The sequence below is a fragment of the Neoarius graeffei genome, chromosome 28, assembly GCF_027579695.1.
Source record: "Neoarius graeffei isolate fNeoGra1 chromosome 28, fNeoGra1.pri, whole genome shotgun sequence".
NCBI classification, from domain to species: domain Eukaryota; kingdom Metazoa; phylum Chordata; class Actinopteri; order Siluriformes; family Ariidae; genus Neoarius; species Neoarius graeffei.
The window spans coordinates 26,221,903-26,239,989 of record NC_083596.1 but is presented as its reverse complement, the minus strand read 5'-3'; the positions used below and the strand labels follow the sequence as shown (position 1 = coordinate 26,239,989).

The 18,087-nt window shown below is 41.6% G+C and overlaps 1 protein-coding gene across 2 annotated transcripts in view; it reads right to left on the bottom strand.

Moving 5' to 3' along the window:
• gpr107 (G protein-coupled receptor 107) overlaps positions 1–18,087 on the bottom strand; it is a 128,426-nt gene that overhangs the window by 19,677 nt on the left and 90,662 nt on the right. For both annotated transcript variants that reach the window (XM_060913344.1, XM_060913345.1), the window contains exon 15: positions 5,194–5,243. In XM_060913344.1, the coding sequence (XP_060769327.1) occupies positions 5,194–5,243 (50 nt within the window). The remainder of the gene's footprint in view (positions 1–5,193; positions 5,244–18,087) is intronic.

The window sequence follows — 18,087 nt, the reverse complement described above, 5'->3', positions numbered from 1 at the left end:
AGCATCCCAACTTTTTTGGAACTGGGGTTGTATATTGAAGAATACCATTGGTAAACACCTGATGCAGTAGAGTGCAATGTTGACAGCATTCTCTCTGGCTCTTCAAAATTTAGACAGATATTCAACTAAATTTGTTTTACTGTCACATCAGCGCTGAGAAACAGTGCCGGCGAGACTTCCGGGTTGCGCTTTCTGGAGAGTGCACCTCACAGCCGGTGATGTCCTCATATGCTCCTTATGACGCACACTTGTTCAGAGTTTATTGTTGTAATTAGTTCTTCGTTAAAAGCTGGAGTTTTGTGCACCTTTTTGTCTTGCGTGTGTCATTTTCATACTGCGTTGTTCAGCTCGGATTATTCCGTGATCCCAGTGCTTTTGTCATTGTGTTAGTTTTGCGTTTATGAATAAGACTCTGCACCTACATTTGTCTCCTGTGTGTGCCTGACATTTACAATTACTTTGTTTTTCAATAGTTGCGATGGCAGGTCACTGCTGTTTCTCTCGTGATTGCCCTCATTATTATGCGAGTCCGCACAAGTTGAGTAAAATTAGGTCCCAATAGGTGCTAATGTGTAAAATGCGGCCTACACATAAAATGACAGTTGCACAGACTGACATCGAGCCAGTCCATGTTACCAGATTTAACTATTCCTCTCGTAAATTTAACCACGATAAATAAACAAACAATCTATAATAATAAAATATTATACATTCAATTGAGAAACATTTTTCTGTAACAATTTTTGCAGGAAAACTAATGTTTGGAAATCTAAAATGGTTTTGTGCTGACTCAATGTAAAAGTCATGGAAAAAAAAAGTTTCTGCTAAAAAAAAAAAAAATAGGGTGCCTAAGACTTTTGCACAGCACTGTATATGATCTTTTATTTAGTACCAAATACTTAACAGTTGTGCAATATATAAATAACATGCATTGGAAAATAACTTCCTAATAGCATAATAGATTATTCAATTGCAACTCTTAAAGTTCTATTATGAATGCTGCTTAAAAGTAGACGGCCTTTCAATTTAATAAAAATCAGTGAAATTTACTTCCCTCTGAAGTTTGGTCATTGTGATAGATGTTTATTTCTGTACTATCCCAAAAAGAAAAAAAAAACCCTCAGGCCGTCCTGTGGCTGGGAAGTTATTTAATTTGAGGGGATTCCTTAGCAAATAATGTGCATGAAATCGCTCGGTTCGCGCAGTTAAGCAGACAGAAGAAGTCCATGTGCACATGTGCAAGTTTATCTTGACCATGCACTGACCGTTACATCATCTTGTCGCTAAACGAACAGCTGATCACACCGAGGTGCTCGCTGACTGCCGATATTTATTAGTTTGGTCCTGCGTTTCCTTTCCTTCGCAACATAACATCTTTTCTTCTCGCTTTCCGTTACTGTAGTCGGTCTTCCATGTTTCATTCGTGTCCTCCGTTTTTCTCTCCTGTTTCAAATTTGTATCCCACAATTCCTTGCGCGAACAGGGAAAGCCTACCATGTGATGCATGATGTACTGTAGTATCTTGAATTGGGTCATGGTGAAGCAGGAAAAAAAAATAGTGGAGAATTTAGGGCCATGTGGCCCTAAATTTATTAATTGTTCCATTTTAAAAAATAAATAACTAGATAGAACTCGATGCCAACGGCGTCGATGGGGATGCCTCCGCCTGGTAGACTACAGACCTCATTAAAGTTGTGACTTGGGGATGGATATTTGACCTCACAGTAATCTTGACCTGTGACCTTTTAACCTCAAAATCTAATCAGTTCATGTTTGTCCCAAAGTGCACAAATGGTGAAAGTTTGGTGAAATTCCTTTCATTAGCCTTGGAGATATTGTGTTCACGAGGTTTTCAGACAGACATTTGACCTCACAGTGACCTTGATGTTAGACCTTTTGATCTCAAAATCTACTCATTTCATCTTTGTCCCAAAGTGCACAAATGGTGAAAGTTTGGTGAAATTCCTTGCATTAGTCTTTCAGATATGGTGTTCACAAAGTTTGGGGACGGACATTTGACCTCACAGTAATCTTGACCTGTGACCTTTTAACTTCAAAATCTAATCAGTTCATGTTTGTCCCCAAATGCACAAATGGTGAAAGTCTGGTGAAATTCCTTTCATTAGCCTTTGAGATATCGTGTTCACAAGGTTTTGGGACGGACGCATGGACGGACAGATGCACGGACAACCTGAAAACATAATGCCTCCTTCACCTTACGGTGGTGGAGGCATAAAAAATTGGAAGTCTGTGAATCTAATTCAGTAGCTTTCAGGCCGCTAAACAAAAATAATTGGGTGTCCGGGAAAATTCTTTTTATGACCTAAACTTGAAAAATCTGAAAGGCAGTACAGCTTTAAGCAAACCAAAATGCAAACAAAATATTCTACAAACTGAACACCACGTAGCAATCTAACCATCAGACAGATTCTGTTCCACTCCCTCACTTCACATCATCATGATGTCCGACATATTCAGACCTCTAATAAAAGAATCTTAGAAATGTCAGTGCTGGATCTCAGAAGAAATTATAACATTCCGATATGGTAAGTCATGAATAGATGAATATAAATCACTTCCGTCATCAACAGGTCAAGCAGAACAGACATCTAATATAAATCCTGCAATGAGAGGGAGCTTCACAAAGAATGTGATATTACATGAAAACCCATTAAAAAGAGTGCGAGTGTCAGGGGTGCAGATAAAGAGGGAGAGAATAAGATAGCAAGAGAAAACTTGCTTCATTTCAACATCTCAAGAAATTTTGTATGAGGAGGAAGAAAACGAGATGCTCTTACTGCTGGAGGTTTCATGTTCAATAAATGAATCTTCTTTTTTTTTTTCGTGGTGCAATTAATTTGGACATGTGTTGAAAGACCCATTGATTAATCAATTCTGTTTCCTGGCTTTGTTGAATACTCAATTCTGATTGAGCAATTTTGGCATTCTACAGTCTATTTTGAGCATTGTAGTTAAGACCACCTCAACCAAGACCTGAGTGTATCGACTTTGAGGGGTTGAGTCCAAAGTCAAAAACAAGACCAAGGCAGGGCCAGACTGCGTCAGGACCAAGGCAGGGCCAGACTGCGTCAGGACCAGACTAGTGCAAGTGAAGGGGTGACCGCTGTTAACGGTCACAAAAAGTCAGGTTTATTTGTGTAGCGCTTTTAACAACAGACATTGTTGCAAAGCAGCTTTACAGAAAAATGTCAAATTAGCAGTGAGTCACGTCACTGGCCGCAATTAAAGCAGGAAGTTTTATATCCAATAAGATTATACATTCCAATATTATTAATAATAATAATAATAATAATAATATCCCACAAGGGGAAATTTACACTGTTACAGTAGCAAAATATATAAAGAAAAAGGCAGTGAAGTAGTGCAAAAGTATACAAAAAAGGATATACTGTATATAAAAGAAACTACAAATTTAGAGATAAAAAATTTAATTTGCATAAATTAACAGGCAACAACAACAAATCAGACAATGCCCAGGAAATTTAGTGATATCCCTACAGTCATGGTCTTGACCAGTCTTGAAATAAAATCCTGAGACCTTCAAAAAGTGGGCTTGAATCCAAGACGAATCTCAAGCAGTACAACACTTATTTCTGTATAACAGACCGTTGCTATGGACCATGTCATTAGTGGAAACAGGAGAATACTTTTTAAAATCAACAAAACTTTTAAATCAATATTTTGTGTCAAATTATTGAATTATTTTTTAAGTAGCCATGTAATAATTGGGGTAATGTACAGAGAGTTAGTTATTATTATGCAACAACAACGAGTGCTCTGAGAGCACAATATCCCCTGCTGGCAACTCTGCCATAACTCTGGTAAAACGCGACTGAATTGAACAAAATTGTAATATGCGCATTGCCGACATATAACAAAGAATCCTGCCAAGTTTCGTGAAATTCCTCCAAAAATTGTGAGAGGAGTTGATTTCAGAAGGCGAGTACCCTTCCCGGGACGGACGGACGGACAGACAGACAGACATCACCACGACATAATCCCCCTTTGGGCCTTTCAGCCAGCGGGGGATAAAAACCCTTCAGGGTGATTCCACTTCATGTCAGCGTGTTGCATCATCCTGTTGGGGTTGAGTTCATGATAATGCCTAGCTCGCTGTACATTATCCCTTACATACACATTTTAAAATGCAACACATTGAAAAGAATGAAGGAAAAATATTTGCTGCCATTAATGGAAACACAATTGTCTTGTCTTTATTGGGGGGAAAAATACGAGCAAGAGAGAGGAGGTTTAAAATTGCATTTTTGTTTAACTGAAACAGACTGAAAACTGAACACTTATATATTTAATGTGTGAAGTGTGAAGCTAAATTGGACTGGAGACACCCACTGAATGTGTATATGGACTAACAGGTGAGAAAGTGATCTAAAAGTGGTCGATTTGCACTTCCAAATAAATCACCTGTGCTTCACCGGATAATCTCACTTGGATACTGTAGATTTATACCCAAGAACTGCTGCTATAAATCATAAAGGCTGTCTTGTGCTCATCCCAGGACTTCACAATATGCTCATACTGAACATCCTTTCAATACTCTTCATATAGAGCTTCTACTTCTACACTATGCAGTACTTTTTATAATCTAACAGCACGGCTACTGCTGAAAAATGCACTGTACTATTTAATGGTAATGTTGTGCAATACATTTTATTGATGCAATATTAAAAATACATTGTTTCTTGAGTAACTCTCAGAAAATAAACTAACTGGCAGCACAGAGATGTTGTGAAGTCTTTCAGCTCACAGTTTCTCCAGACTCCGAAAAGAACAGTGGGGTTTTTTTTTTAAATGAGAAAACTAACAACTGTATGTTCAGTGGAGTTCGGTTTGGTCTCCCCCCCCCATCCCTTAACTTCTCAATTCTGCCTCACTTGTAAGTCATTTTCGATAAAATAAATCTGCTCAATGTCCAAAGCTGCATTTCAGAAGCAAGGGCACTTTGATGCTCTGCCTAAAGCCACAGTGAGGAAAAAGTAGTTTTGAAATGTACTACAACAAAAATCATCCATTTCAAAGCAATACAACACAGCATGAAAGTGTGATCCCCTCTGGACACCAGAGTTTTCTGCAGGTGTGAAATGGGAAAAGGCGAGGGGGGGGGGTGGAAGAGGAAAAAAAAAGTATTAGACAGTGAATAATATCAGGACTTACCATCACGTAGTAGTGCCGGAAAAGCTTCAGCTGAGCTAGATTGATGGCAGCTTTTAAAATAAGACACAACAAAAGGAAAAACTTATTCTCAATTGATTTGGGCACAGAAAGAAGAAAAACATCACGCTGCTTTTAATGCCATAACTTATGTAAAGAATGTAAGTGGTTGTAACACATTTGGTAAATAAGTACACAAAAGGGGAGTCAGCATGCTATACTGCAACTCCGCATAAGACAAACACAGTGTGACCCATGTCATTAGTTTATATAGGAGGGTTTTTTTCATACAGGAGTTTTTTTGGTAATTAAAGCTAGACGGCCTTTCAATTTCATAAAATCAGTGAAATTTAGTTCCCTCTGAAATTTGGTCAATTCTGATATGTTTATTTCTATAATATCTCAAAAAAATTAATAAATTACATTTAAAAAACAACACCCCAGGCCATTCTGTGGCTGGGAAGTTCTTTAATTTATTGCTTTGCGCAGTCAAGCAGACAGAGCAGCCCAGGTGTGCGCATGCGCAGGTCTACTTTCTTCTTCTTTTGGGTTTTATGGCAGCTGGCATCTAGTGTTGCATTACTGCCATCTACAGGTTTACCTTGACCGTGCACTGACAGTTCCATCATTCTGTTGCTAAACGAACAGCTGATCACACCAAGGTGCTCGCTAACCGCCGATATTTATTAGTTTGGTCCTGCGTTTCCTTTCCTTTGCAACATGACGTCTTTTCTTCTCGCTTTCCGTTACTGTAGTCGGTCTTTCACGTTTCATTCGCATCCTCCATTTTTCTCTCCTGTTTCAAATTTGTATCCCACAATGCCTTGTGTGAATGGGGAAAGCCCACCACGTGATGCATAACGTATTATCTTAAATTGGGTCATGGTGAAGCAGGAAAAAAAATAGAGAATTTGGGGCCACGTGGCTCTAAATTTATTAATTGTTCTATTAAAAAAAATAAATTAATAAAAAAATAAAATCGGAAGTCTGTGATTCGAATTCAGTAGCTTTCAGTCCACTAACAAAAATAATTGGGTGTCGAGGAAGATTCTTTTTATGACCTAAACTTGAAAAATCTGAAAGGCAGTCTACCTTTAAGTGGGACAGACACAGTAGGGCTTTGGGAAGAACCTGTTCTGATCCTCGCGTTTATACACACACCCCTTTACGATGGGAATGTGTTCTCTCAGTGGGATAGCTGGATAAGTGTAATGATGAAGTCTTAACAATTTGGGGGGGGGGGGCACCAGTAGAACATGACTACTGAATATTCGGGCCAATATTGGTGGATAAGCAGATGTTGGTTGTTCCATTCAGGTAGGCTTGCCCCCCATCCATATGAATCAGATTTTACCAACCAGCTGTTATTCACTTATTGCAAAAGCTTTTAAAAGTAAATTTAAAACTATACTGCTTCACTTTGCATTTGTATCACCATCAATCACTCCATCCTAAGTCAGTGTAAATCACTATGTTACTGCTAAAGTGCAAAAAAACAACTTCTGGTCAAATGCTAAACAGCTTCAGCCACCAATAATATTGCACCAGTGAGCCGAACACAAAATGGAACGGGGACGTGTGTGCAGAATGTCACCACTTTTCTACAAAAATGGGCAATGCTAGCAGGTATGACAAATAAAACTAATGTTCTTATTGATAAACAGATCAATCAATCAAATACTGCTCCCCAAAAATAAACATGTCAGGGGTCATTTTTCTCAAACTGCCAAATGCTGACTCTCCACAGTCAAAGAAATGTGGCATTAAAACGGGTTAGTCATTTCAAAAGCAGAGTAAACTGCTGATACTTATTATCCTACTTAAAATCTTTTCCTCTTATATATATTCTATGACACACACAGGTGCTTGAAAGTTTGTGAACCCTTTAGAATTTTCTATATTTCTGCATAAATATGACCTAAAACATCATCAGATTTTCACACAAGTCCTAAAAGTAGATAAAGAGAACCCAGTTAAACAAATGAGACAAAATTATTATACTTGGTCATTTATTTATTGAGGAAAATGATCCAATATTACATATCTGTGAGTGGCAAAAGTATGTGAACCTATAGGATTAGCAGTTAATTTGAAGGTGAAATTAGAGTCAGCTGTTTTCAATCAATGGGATGACAATCAGGTGTGAGTGGGCACCCTGTTTTATTTAAAGAACAGGGATCTATCAAAGTCTGATCTTCACAACACGTTTGTGGAAGTGTACCATGGCACGAACAAAGGAGATTTCTGAGGACGTCAGAAAAAGCGTTGCTGATGCTCATCAGGCGGGAAAAGGTTACAAAACCATCTCTAAAGAGTTTGGACTCCACCAATCCACAGTCAGATAGATTGTGTACAAATGGAGGAAATTCAAGACCATTGTTACCCTCCCCAGGAGAGGTTGACCAACAAAGATCGCTCCAAGAGCAAGGCGTGTAGATTAGATTAGATAAAATCTAATCTTTGATTGATCCCTTTGGGAGGGTTCCCTCAGGGAAATTAAGATTCCAGCAGCATCATTACAGATAAACAGAGAAAAGAAATAGAGAAAACTTCTAGATAAATTAAATATTTACATATACAATATAAAAGAATAAGATATGGGGAAGAGAGGAAGGGGGGAGGGGGGAAGTGGGGTTAGGGTAAGTAAGTGTGTGTGTGTGTGTGTGTGTGTGTGTGTGTGTGTGGGGGGGGGGGGGGGGGGGGGTAAAGCAGGAAAGATATTGCACATTGTCCGGTATTGCTTATTGTTAGGCTAGGCTACTGCTCCTTCCCGTCCTCTGTCCTCCTGTTACCCCTCCTCCCCCCCAAGAGAGGAGTTGTACAGTCTGATGGCGTGAGGGACAAAGGAGTTTTTGAGTCTGTTCATCCTGCACTTGGGAAGGAGCATTCTGTCACTGAACAGGCTCCTCTGGTTGCTGATGGTGTGCAGAGGGTGACTGGCATCGTCCATGATGTTCAATAGTTTGTCCATAGACCTCTTCCCTGCCACAGTCACCAGAGAGTCCAGCTTCATGCTGACCACAGAGCCGGCCCGCCTGATCAGTTTGTCCAGCTTGGATGTGCTGCCCCCCCCCAGCACACCACAGTGTAAAACAGAACACTGGCGACCACAGACTGATGGAACATCCACAGGAGTTTCCTGCAGATGTTAAAGGACTGCAGCCTCCTAAGGAAGTATAGCCTGCTCTGTCCCTTCCTGTATAAGTGATTGGTGTTGCAAGTCCAGTCCAGCTTGCTGTCCAGCCACAGCCCGAGGTACTTGTAGGAATCCACAGCCTCCACCTTGACTCCCTTGATCAGAACCGGTCGTGACCTTGGTCTGGACCTCCCAAAGTCAACGACCAGCTCCTTGGTCTTTGAGGTGTTGAGCTGCAGATGGTTCCTGTTGCACCACACAGCAAAGTCCCTCACCAGGCTCCTATACTCCTCCTCCCTGTCGTCACTGATACACCCAACGATGGCTGTGTCATCGGCAAACTTCTGAATGTGTCACAGCTCCAAGTTGTAGCAGAAGTCCGCGGTGTACAGGGTGAAGAGAAGAGGGGCCAGCACCGTGCCCTGGGGTGCTCTGGTGCTTCTAATTACAGTGTCAGATGTGATGTCCTTCAGCCTGACGTACTGCGGCCTGTCAGTGAGGTAGCTGGAGATCCAGGTGACCAGGCAGGGGTCCACTCGCATCCTGTTCAGTTTGTCCTGAAGCAGTAGGGGCTGGATAGTGTTGAAGGCACTCGAGAAGTCCAAGAAGAGGATCCTCACTGTGCCATTTCCCTTATCCAGATGCAAGTGGGCTCAGTGTAGCAGGTAGAGGATGGCGTCTTCCACACCAACACCTGCCCGGTACGCAAACTGCAGACAGTCCTGGGCATGTTGTACCTGGGGTCTGAGGAGGCTGAGGAAGAGCCGCTCCAACGTCTTCATCAGATGTGAAGTGAGTGCCACCAGTCGGAAGTCGTTCAGCTCGCTGGGCCGATTCTTTTTGGGAACTGGAACGATACATGATGTCTTCGAGGGTTGGCACTCTCCCCAGCTGCAGGCTGAGGTTGAAGATGCGTTGGAGTGGTTCACCGAGTTCAGCAGTGCAGGTCTTCAGGAGTCGTGGACACACCTTGTCCGGGCCTGCTGCTTTCCTGGGGTGAAGCTTCCTCAGTTGACCTCTGACCTGGTCTGCATTTATCACTTCCCTAGTGGGGGGAGGGGTGTGACTCTTGAGGGACGCATAGTCAGGCCCTGTCCACACGGCAACGGATTCAGGTGAATCCAATACAATTGTTTATCGTTTCGGCCTGGCGTCCACACAGCACCGGCGTTTTGGGTGCCCCAAAACACTATCTTTTGAGAACGGGTTCCAGAGTGGAAAGATCTGGCAACGTTGCCGTTGCGAAGTCGTCTGGATGAGTAGAACGGATTTGTTTACGATGACGTCACAACCACGTGCTTCACGCCGGGTAGAAGTGTAACAAACTCGATGCGAGTTGTCAACAAATCCTATAACTTGGTTCATGAAACGCGCTTACAAAATATTTTCACTGTGAATATTTATTGTGTAATGGTGCAAAGTGAGAGAGAGAGAGAGTTAGGGCAGAGTCAATCCCGCCAGCAAAAATAGGGAAAAAAAAGGAGCAATCTCACCTCTTCAGATGTTGGTTTAAGTCCTACAATACATTCCTCAAAAAGGGCGTAGAACAACAAATTAATCCATCAACGTGTAGCATTCAATTTATTCCGGACCATTAAAGACACCGCCTTCCGCGTAGAATCATACGTCATCCTCGCCGCCATATTGGATGGGTCAAAGCGGAGAATAAAGATGCCTCATTCATGTGCTGCGTTTAACTGTACCAACAGGTTTGCCGTCCAAACGAGATCACATGGGATTACCTTTCACAGGTGAGACTGGAAAAATACTTTTCATTGTATTTGGTCATTATAATGTAATTTCACGAACAGATTTTTCTGACTTTGTGGCTAATATGAAGTCTCGCGCATAATAGTTTATGCGCATGCGTCCTTACTTCTTCTATTGTTCTGGTGTCTCCGAAGGGACCGTCTTACAGCGCCCCTAGAGGTGTGGCATGTGTATTGCATCGTTTTCAGCAAGCGTTGCGTTGCCATATGGACCTGATATTTTACTGATCGTTGCCCATGTGGACGCAATATTTTTTTAAATAACATCTCGTTGCCGTTGTCGTGTGGATGTAGCCTAATGCCGCTTTTCCACTACAAACGCGGCTGAGCCGTGCCGTGCCGAGTCGAGCTGAGTCGAGCTGAGCGGGGCTGTTGGAGTTGCATTTCGACTACAACCGCGCTGAACCGTGCTGGCTGGAAATGGGTGGACACATTGGGTGGAGTTAGCGAAAGTGGGTGGACGTCACGTGATGTCGTTAAGCAGCGCAAACAGTGACATCAGTGACAGTGGCGGAACAAGTCAGAGCCGGGCCGGGGGCGGGGCAAATGACCGGGCCCTTTATTAAAGCTTATCATAACATCATTTTAGGCTACAAAATGTCCGCAACTGCGGTGTTTACCAATTTCAACACTACCGGGTGCAACTATGTTATTTAGTACATCAAGTCCTTCAAACGAACATGTAACTCAGAAACAAAAAACATTAGGATACTGTACATGGCTCATAATAAAACATCAATAGCCTACTGCGCACATTATTTGAAGGGCATACGAATGAGCGCTCAGAGTGGTGACAGGAAGAGTCAGAAATAAAAGGAGGGCGGTGCAAACCTCACTGAATGCACTGTGTTTACCAATTTCAACACTACGGGGTGCAACTATGTTATTTTGTACATTAAGTCCTTCAAATGAACATGTAACTCAGAAACAAAAAAACATTAGGTGACATACTGTACATGGCTCATAATAAAACATCAATAGCCTACTGCGCGCATTATTTGAAGGGCATACGGCGAGCCTTGCGCTCCGCGAACTCGTCCACGATGCTCTGTATGTCACTGATTCAGTGATCTTTTAAGCGGTATCTCACGACCCGGAGAGTAAACAATAAACATGGAGGACATGGAGTCGTTAGTGTGGCTGGTCTTGGTGCTGTGGCTTGTTGTCACTGACAACGCCAACAGATACTGGCAAGAGCGTATAGATGAGGCGAGGCGCATAAGGCTTCAGAAATTCTCGTAATTCGTAATTATTCTCCTTCTGGGTTTGCGGTGTTTACAGATCCCAGCGCGCTCGCGGGGCGTGTGTGGGCATGTGAGGACACGCCTCCTCACCAATCAGTGCACAGGGGAGTGTCTGCTCACGCCCCCAACCTCAGTCAGCACGGTTTGGCTCGCTTCAGCCCTACTCCAAAACGGTGCGAGTTTTAGGGGCTAAGCAGGGCTGAAACGAGCTGAGTCGTGCCGGTTTTTGGTAGTCGAAACGCGAGCCGTGTCGGGCTGAAGTGAGCTGAAGCGAGCTGAAGTGAGCTGAAAAAGGGTAGTGGAAAAGGGCCATTAGACTCATAGAACATTGGCTAATGTTAATGTTCATGAGTCCACCATCAGGAGAACACTGAACAACAAATGGTGTGCATGGCAGGGTTGCAAGGAGAAAGCCACTGCTCTCCAAAAAGAACATTGCTGCTTGTCTGCAGTTTGCTAAAGATCACATGGACAAGCCAGAAGGCTATTGGAAAAATGTTTTGTGGATGGATGAGACCAAAATAGAACTTTGGTTTAAATGAGAAGCATTATGTTTGGAGAAAGGAAAAACACTGCATTCCAGCATAAGAACCTTATCCCATCTGTGAAACATGGTGGTGGTGGTGGTGGTGGTAGGATCATGGTTTGGGCCCATTTTGCTGCATCTGGGCCAGGACGGCTTGCCATCATTGATGGAACAATGAATTCTGAATTATACCCGCAAATTCTAAAGGAAAATGTCAGGACATCTGTCCATGAACTGAATCTCAAGAGAAGGTGGGTCATGCAGCAAGACAATGACCCTAAGCACACAAGTTGTTCTACCAAAGAATGGTTAAAGAAGAATAAAGTTAATGTTTTGGAATGGCCAAGTCAAAGTCCTGACCTTAATCCAATCGAAATGTTGTGGAAGGACCTGAAGCAAGCAGTTCATGTGAGGAAATCCACCAATATCCCAGAGTTGAAGCTGTTCTGTACAGAGGAATGGGCTAAAATTCCTCCAAGCCGGTGTGCAGGACTGATCAACAGTTACTGGAAACATTTAGTTGCAGTTATTGCTGCACAAGGGGGTCACACCAGATACTGAGAGCAAAGGTTCACATACTTTTGCCACTCACGTATGTAATATTGGATCATTTTCCTCAATAAATAAAATGACCAAGTATAATATTTGTCTCATTTGTTTAACTGGGTTCTCTTTATCTACTTTTAGGACTTGTTGAAAATCTGATGTTTTAGGTCATGTTTATGCAGAAATATAGAAAATTCTCAAGGGTTCACAAACTTTCAAGCACCACTGTACTCATGTTATGCACAGCTCAGTCTATCACTTCACAATGTTTCATTATCCTGCATACTTTGGCTTAATGTACTTCTTTTGGATCATTCAGAAAGCATAGTTGTATGGATTTGGAAGAAACACTGAACATATGGTCTCAATTGATTTAAATTCTGATTAAGTTAACTTCCATTTACATTCAAATCACTGATTATTCATATTTAAATTAAAGTCAGATTAAAGTCCTCTCCCCCACAGCAATTAGATATTACAGCATAATATGAACATAACAGTGACTCTCACAGTGTTTGCCCTTGTAATCAAATGTCAAGTGTGAGAGCATTGTTAACACCACATTTAATTACTCTGATATAGTTGACATGCAGATTTACTATGACATTATCACCTACAGTTTTGGACACTTCACTGGATCATATTATGAAAATGTGTTTATAAAAAGGATTTCACAAACTTTCAAGCACCATTGTGTGTGTGTTTGTTTTTGATTGCTGTTAACCTGGAACCATAGTTTGGGCTTTCAAGGTTTTTTTTTTTTTTAATTAATATCCACACATCACATACATAGTGATCTTTGTATTCTGAAAAATGAAGCTCATTACTAGCAGAACATATCTGTCTGAAAGGCAAGTAACAGGAGGATAAAAAGGACAAAAGTATTTTAGGGTGAACTCTGCACTTCTCAGACTGCTCCATCCTCCTGTTCACTTCTTGTCCATCCTCTCGCACAACACAACTGTAGCCTGCAGGTAAAGCAAAATTGCTGACTAGTGTCATGATAATGTTCGCTAATTTGCATGAGGGTCTGTGATCTAACCTGCTGCGATGCTCAAGCCTGAGAAAAGACATCATTCCACAATTATCCCATAACATTCGAAAAATATGTGTCGAAGGCATCACAAGGAATAAGAACATGCTGTTGTAAAATATATCATTTTTTTTTAAAAATTAGCGAAGAGAGTGTGTGATCCGACTTGACAGAGGGTTATCACAAGAAGTTGATTATTTTTCCATAACAGCACATTCTGAAGTGTTTTATTCCTCTTATAGTACAACCATTTGCCAACATGAAGATTTTTTTAAAAATTTATTAAGGAGTGGCTTTTTTTTTTTTTAGCAGTAGTTATGAGATGATGCACTAAAATCACGATAGGAGACAGATCCTGATACAGACTTCAAGATGATATGGATGCAAATATTACATTTTAACACCTTTATTTTGTACTGACAACAAAATCAAACCCCTGCAACAGCAAGACATTTTACTGCAAGAAAATTACTTACTTATCCTTTTTACGTCTGTTTGAAACACTACTAGTGCGTCAGACGGTGCATGCGAGTTTGTAGCCTCCTCCTCCAATAATTTCTATCTAGAGCGTCACTGGCCAAAAGGCCCCAGTCCTTCAAATCGGCAACCACTAACTCCTTCCATGACTTTCTCGGTCGACCCTTCTTCCGTTTCCCAGCCACTTGCAGGTTCGTGATGTCTTTGATGGTTTGGGAGCTGCGATGGACGTGGCCAAACCATTCTGTATCTGATCTCTGAGATCAGCCAGGCCCAACTTCTGGCGAAGGTCTTCAGTACTGATGTTAACACCTGGCTTAATATGGCACATCCAACGCAGCATAGCTCTTTCATTATGCTCCAGGCGCCTGAGATCCTCCTTTTTAATCAGCCAGCACTCACAGGCATATAGCATTGCACTACGAACATAGGAGTTGTAGACTCTGCCACGAATGCTCCAAGATACACTCCTAGATGACAGGAGGGGCAGGAGCTCTCTGAATTTCTTCCATCCAAGCTGACCTAGTTCATGTTATAGTGGCAAGCTCACAGCCACCGCCAGCACATAGGTTGTCACCAAGGTAACAAAAAGAGTCAACAGTGTCAAGCTCATGAGTGCCAATAGCCACCTGATTACATTGCTTGCCGACAATGGGACGTGCGAGACCAAGGCAACGGTCACATCTGAAATTGGGAACAGCAGATAGCCTACCACGTATGTTTGTGCATTTCTTGTGTACTCAGTGCTTGCAATCATTACAGAAGATGGAATTACAGCCAACACCTTTCCTGCAGACGCCACAGGCATATTTACCAGAGTCCCTCAATGTGTTAAGGTTAGGGCCAGATATCATCACCTTTGTTTTCTTCATATTGACTCTCAGTCCTCTGGACTCCAAGCCACTTTTCCACAGAAGAAACTTAGTGAGCTCATCAGGGGACTCAGCAGCGATCACCAGGTCGTCAGCATAGAGTAGCTCCCAAGGTGCACCGGTTGAAAAAAATCATGGGATAAGGCTTCCAGTACGATGACAAAAAGAAATGGACTGAGGACGGATCCTTGATGCACACCAACATTGACATTGAAGTCTTCACTGAAGGAATTGTTTATCCGAACCTTGAAAATTAGATCAGGATTTATAATATAAAGTGTCATTTCCCCTACTGTGAATGCTGCTTTTAAATCTTTTTCAATGTAAAAGTATTTCACAGCAATGCTATTAATATAGAAAGATTGTTTGCCAATAGACTGCATCTTAAATGCTCAGGCTTAATAACAATTTCATGTCATTACTGCTCTTAATGCTGTCCGACATCCACCTGAAATGCACGAGCGTGTCACAGTTAGCAGAATGAGGAAAAAAAAAAAAAGTGTGATATTTTGTATATTTCCTCATCCCTCTGAAATTCATTTCTGGTTACACCACAGCCTAAACACAACGTGCTTCTGAATAGCTTTTAGACACGATTGTGACTTGCATCAAGTGCAGCACACAGGTGTTGATTGTAGACCATGTTTCAGACCATGGTCAAGCCAGCTGTGATGGAAAATGGCCCATCTCGTTTCTGCGCCTCCTAATGAAGCAGTCATCATCGCTAGCGATGGACAGCCGATGACATGGTGGAAGATGGAATGCACATAAATACACAGTGGTTTAGAGTAACTGCCCTTCAGATGGCTACGCTACAGAATCAGATTCTGGTTAGTGTGAAAATGTTGAGCAGTACCATGAGCAATTTCAGTATTTTTATTTCCAGTTCACACAGGCCAAATGAAACAAGGCTGTGGGGCTTCTGTTTGACATAATTTTTCCTTCTGATTAAAGGGGAACTGAAGCCATCTTTAAACTTGCTTTATTTCTTAATTAACGTGTTATTCAATTACATTTTCGGTTTTAATAACCTTATATTGTGACTCGTATTGGCAACTAATTGCAATTAAACATTATACTTATCGGCCTATTCGTTTTTTAGCCATGTTGAATTTAGTTCGTTTGGTCTAAAGCAGCCCTGTGATGACCTGGCGACTTGTCCAGGGTGTACCCTGCCTTTCGCCCGTAGTCAGCTGGGATAGGCTCCAGCTTGCCTGCGACCCTGTAGAACAGGATAAAGCGGCTACAGATAATGAGATGAGATGGTCTAAAGTAGGTGTCGCTTATCCGCGCGATCTTCACGAGACTTGTGCAAGACTTTGAAACGTGAACGGTCAGCGCCGCCATTTTGAAAACTGTTTTCCAAACAAAAAATATTGCACAAAAATGAGTTTAAATGACGATTACTGCCTACTTTTTTCAAACTTTCCTGATTGCTATCAAAACAAAACTTCCAGCTTGATTACATCAGCATTCAAAAGAGGGTGCGCACATCTTTTGACAACATTGGCAGATGTCGGTCACTTTGACTTCCGCTGTACGTTTTACTTCCGTTCTACGACGTCTCGCACAGGTCACAAAGAATCTCGTTTACGGCCATTGCTTTGACATATGGACTGATGTATATTACATAGCATATTTCAAACACTCCTAACTTGCTATAGCAGTGACAAAATAGCGATCAAAAATGCATTCCTATATTTAATAAAATGAGATAAATAGAATTTTGATTTTTTTTTTTTAAATTGCCTTCAGTTCTCCTTTAAACTTGACTTTCTGGGTTCGGTTGTTCAAAACATGGTTATCTTTTAGCTAATGGTTAAATCACTAGCATTATGTTAAATACAACTTACCATTTAATGGCGTTTCGAACAACAGTTTCAGTTAACCAAGTGGTTAAAGTTAAAATACCTCCCAGCTGCCGCTATCTTTTAACCAAGTGGTTATGTAAACATCAAAATGGCGGTCATCTTGCATGCGAATGCTGCCGGCATGTTCCTGATTGTTAATGCACACCGTCCAAAACAATTCAGACGAGGACCAAACGAGTTACTTCGATACAATGACAGAAGTTCGACATTGGTACCAATTTTGTACAGAATCTCGCTGTTATATATTTGATTTGCTGTGCAAGAAGATTTGGAACGCCCAACGCGAAGAAGCCACGCGTCGTCCATTGAGGAGCAGGTGCTCATTGCCCTTAGAGACTTTATGCAAGCGGCAGTTCCCCCCCCAAGTCATCTGTGAAACAATGGGCATCGAGAAAGGAACTGTTAGTAGAGTGGTTAATGAAGTGACAAATGCCCTTGTGTCCAAGTTCAATTAGTACATTACATGGCCTCGTGACGACATACATAAAGCTGCTCTCTTCTTACTGGTTACTTTGCTGCTGTATTTAGAAGTGAGGATTTGATGATTCTCCTCCACCATTGCTTGTATCAAATTTTCTTTGTCCAGAGAAAAGTTCTTGTTTCTCTTCTTTTGTTTCTTCATGGAAGAACAGTCGAGTGAAGCAGACGTAAAATCAGCCATCTTGTCGCAAAGGTGGGCGTGGCATTGTGGGATTGATTTTGACACAGTGTGATGTCATAACCAACTGGTTAGGGCTAAACCAATTGGTTTGCTAATGGTATGGTTAAATTAGCTTCAAGAAACGATTTAACAGCTGGTTAACTAACAGGTTCAAATTTTTTTTTTTTTAAAGATTTTTTTTGGGCTTTTTTCACATTTATTGGATAGGACAGTGTAGAGACAGGACAGGAAATGATTGGGAGAGAGAGACAGGGAGGGATCGGGAAATGACCTCAGGTCGGAATCGAACCCAGGTCCCCGGATTTATGGTATGGCGCCTTAGCCACCTGAGCTACGACGCTCCTGCAGGTTCAAATTTTAATGGATGATTACAGGTTAACCTTCCATTAAAATAACCATGTTTTGAACAACCAGACCCTGGACTATTAAGTGAACATACTTCGAGGCAGTTAGATTCTCACTTGCAAACCTCATACTGCGCATGCTTCTATCTCTACTGCTGCTGCCTCATGTGTAAGAAGAGGTAGAGCTCTTAATGAATATTAAATGGAAATTCGTCTCCCCAGTGTCGTGAGGTTCAATTTCTCCTTTCCAAAAACAATGGCGTAGTCGTAATTCTAGTTATGGTGGTGTTTATTGTGCTTGTTTCCCAAGTGCAACAGGAAATAAGTGGAAAAAAATATTTACAAATATACACAAGAAAACCGCAAAAGTCCATTAAAAAGGGGGGGGCTATTTATACACAGTACTTCTTTTACTGGC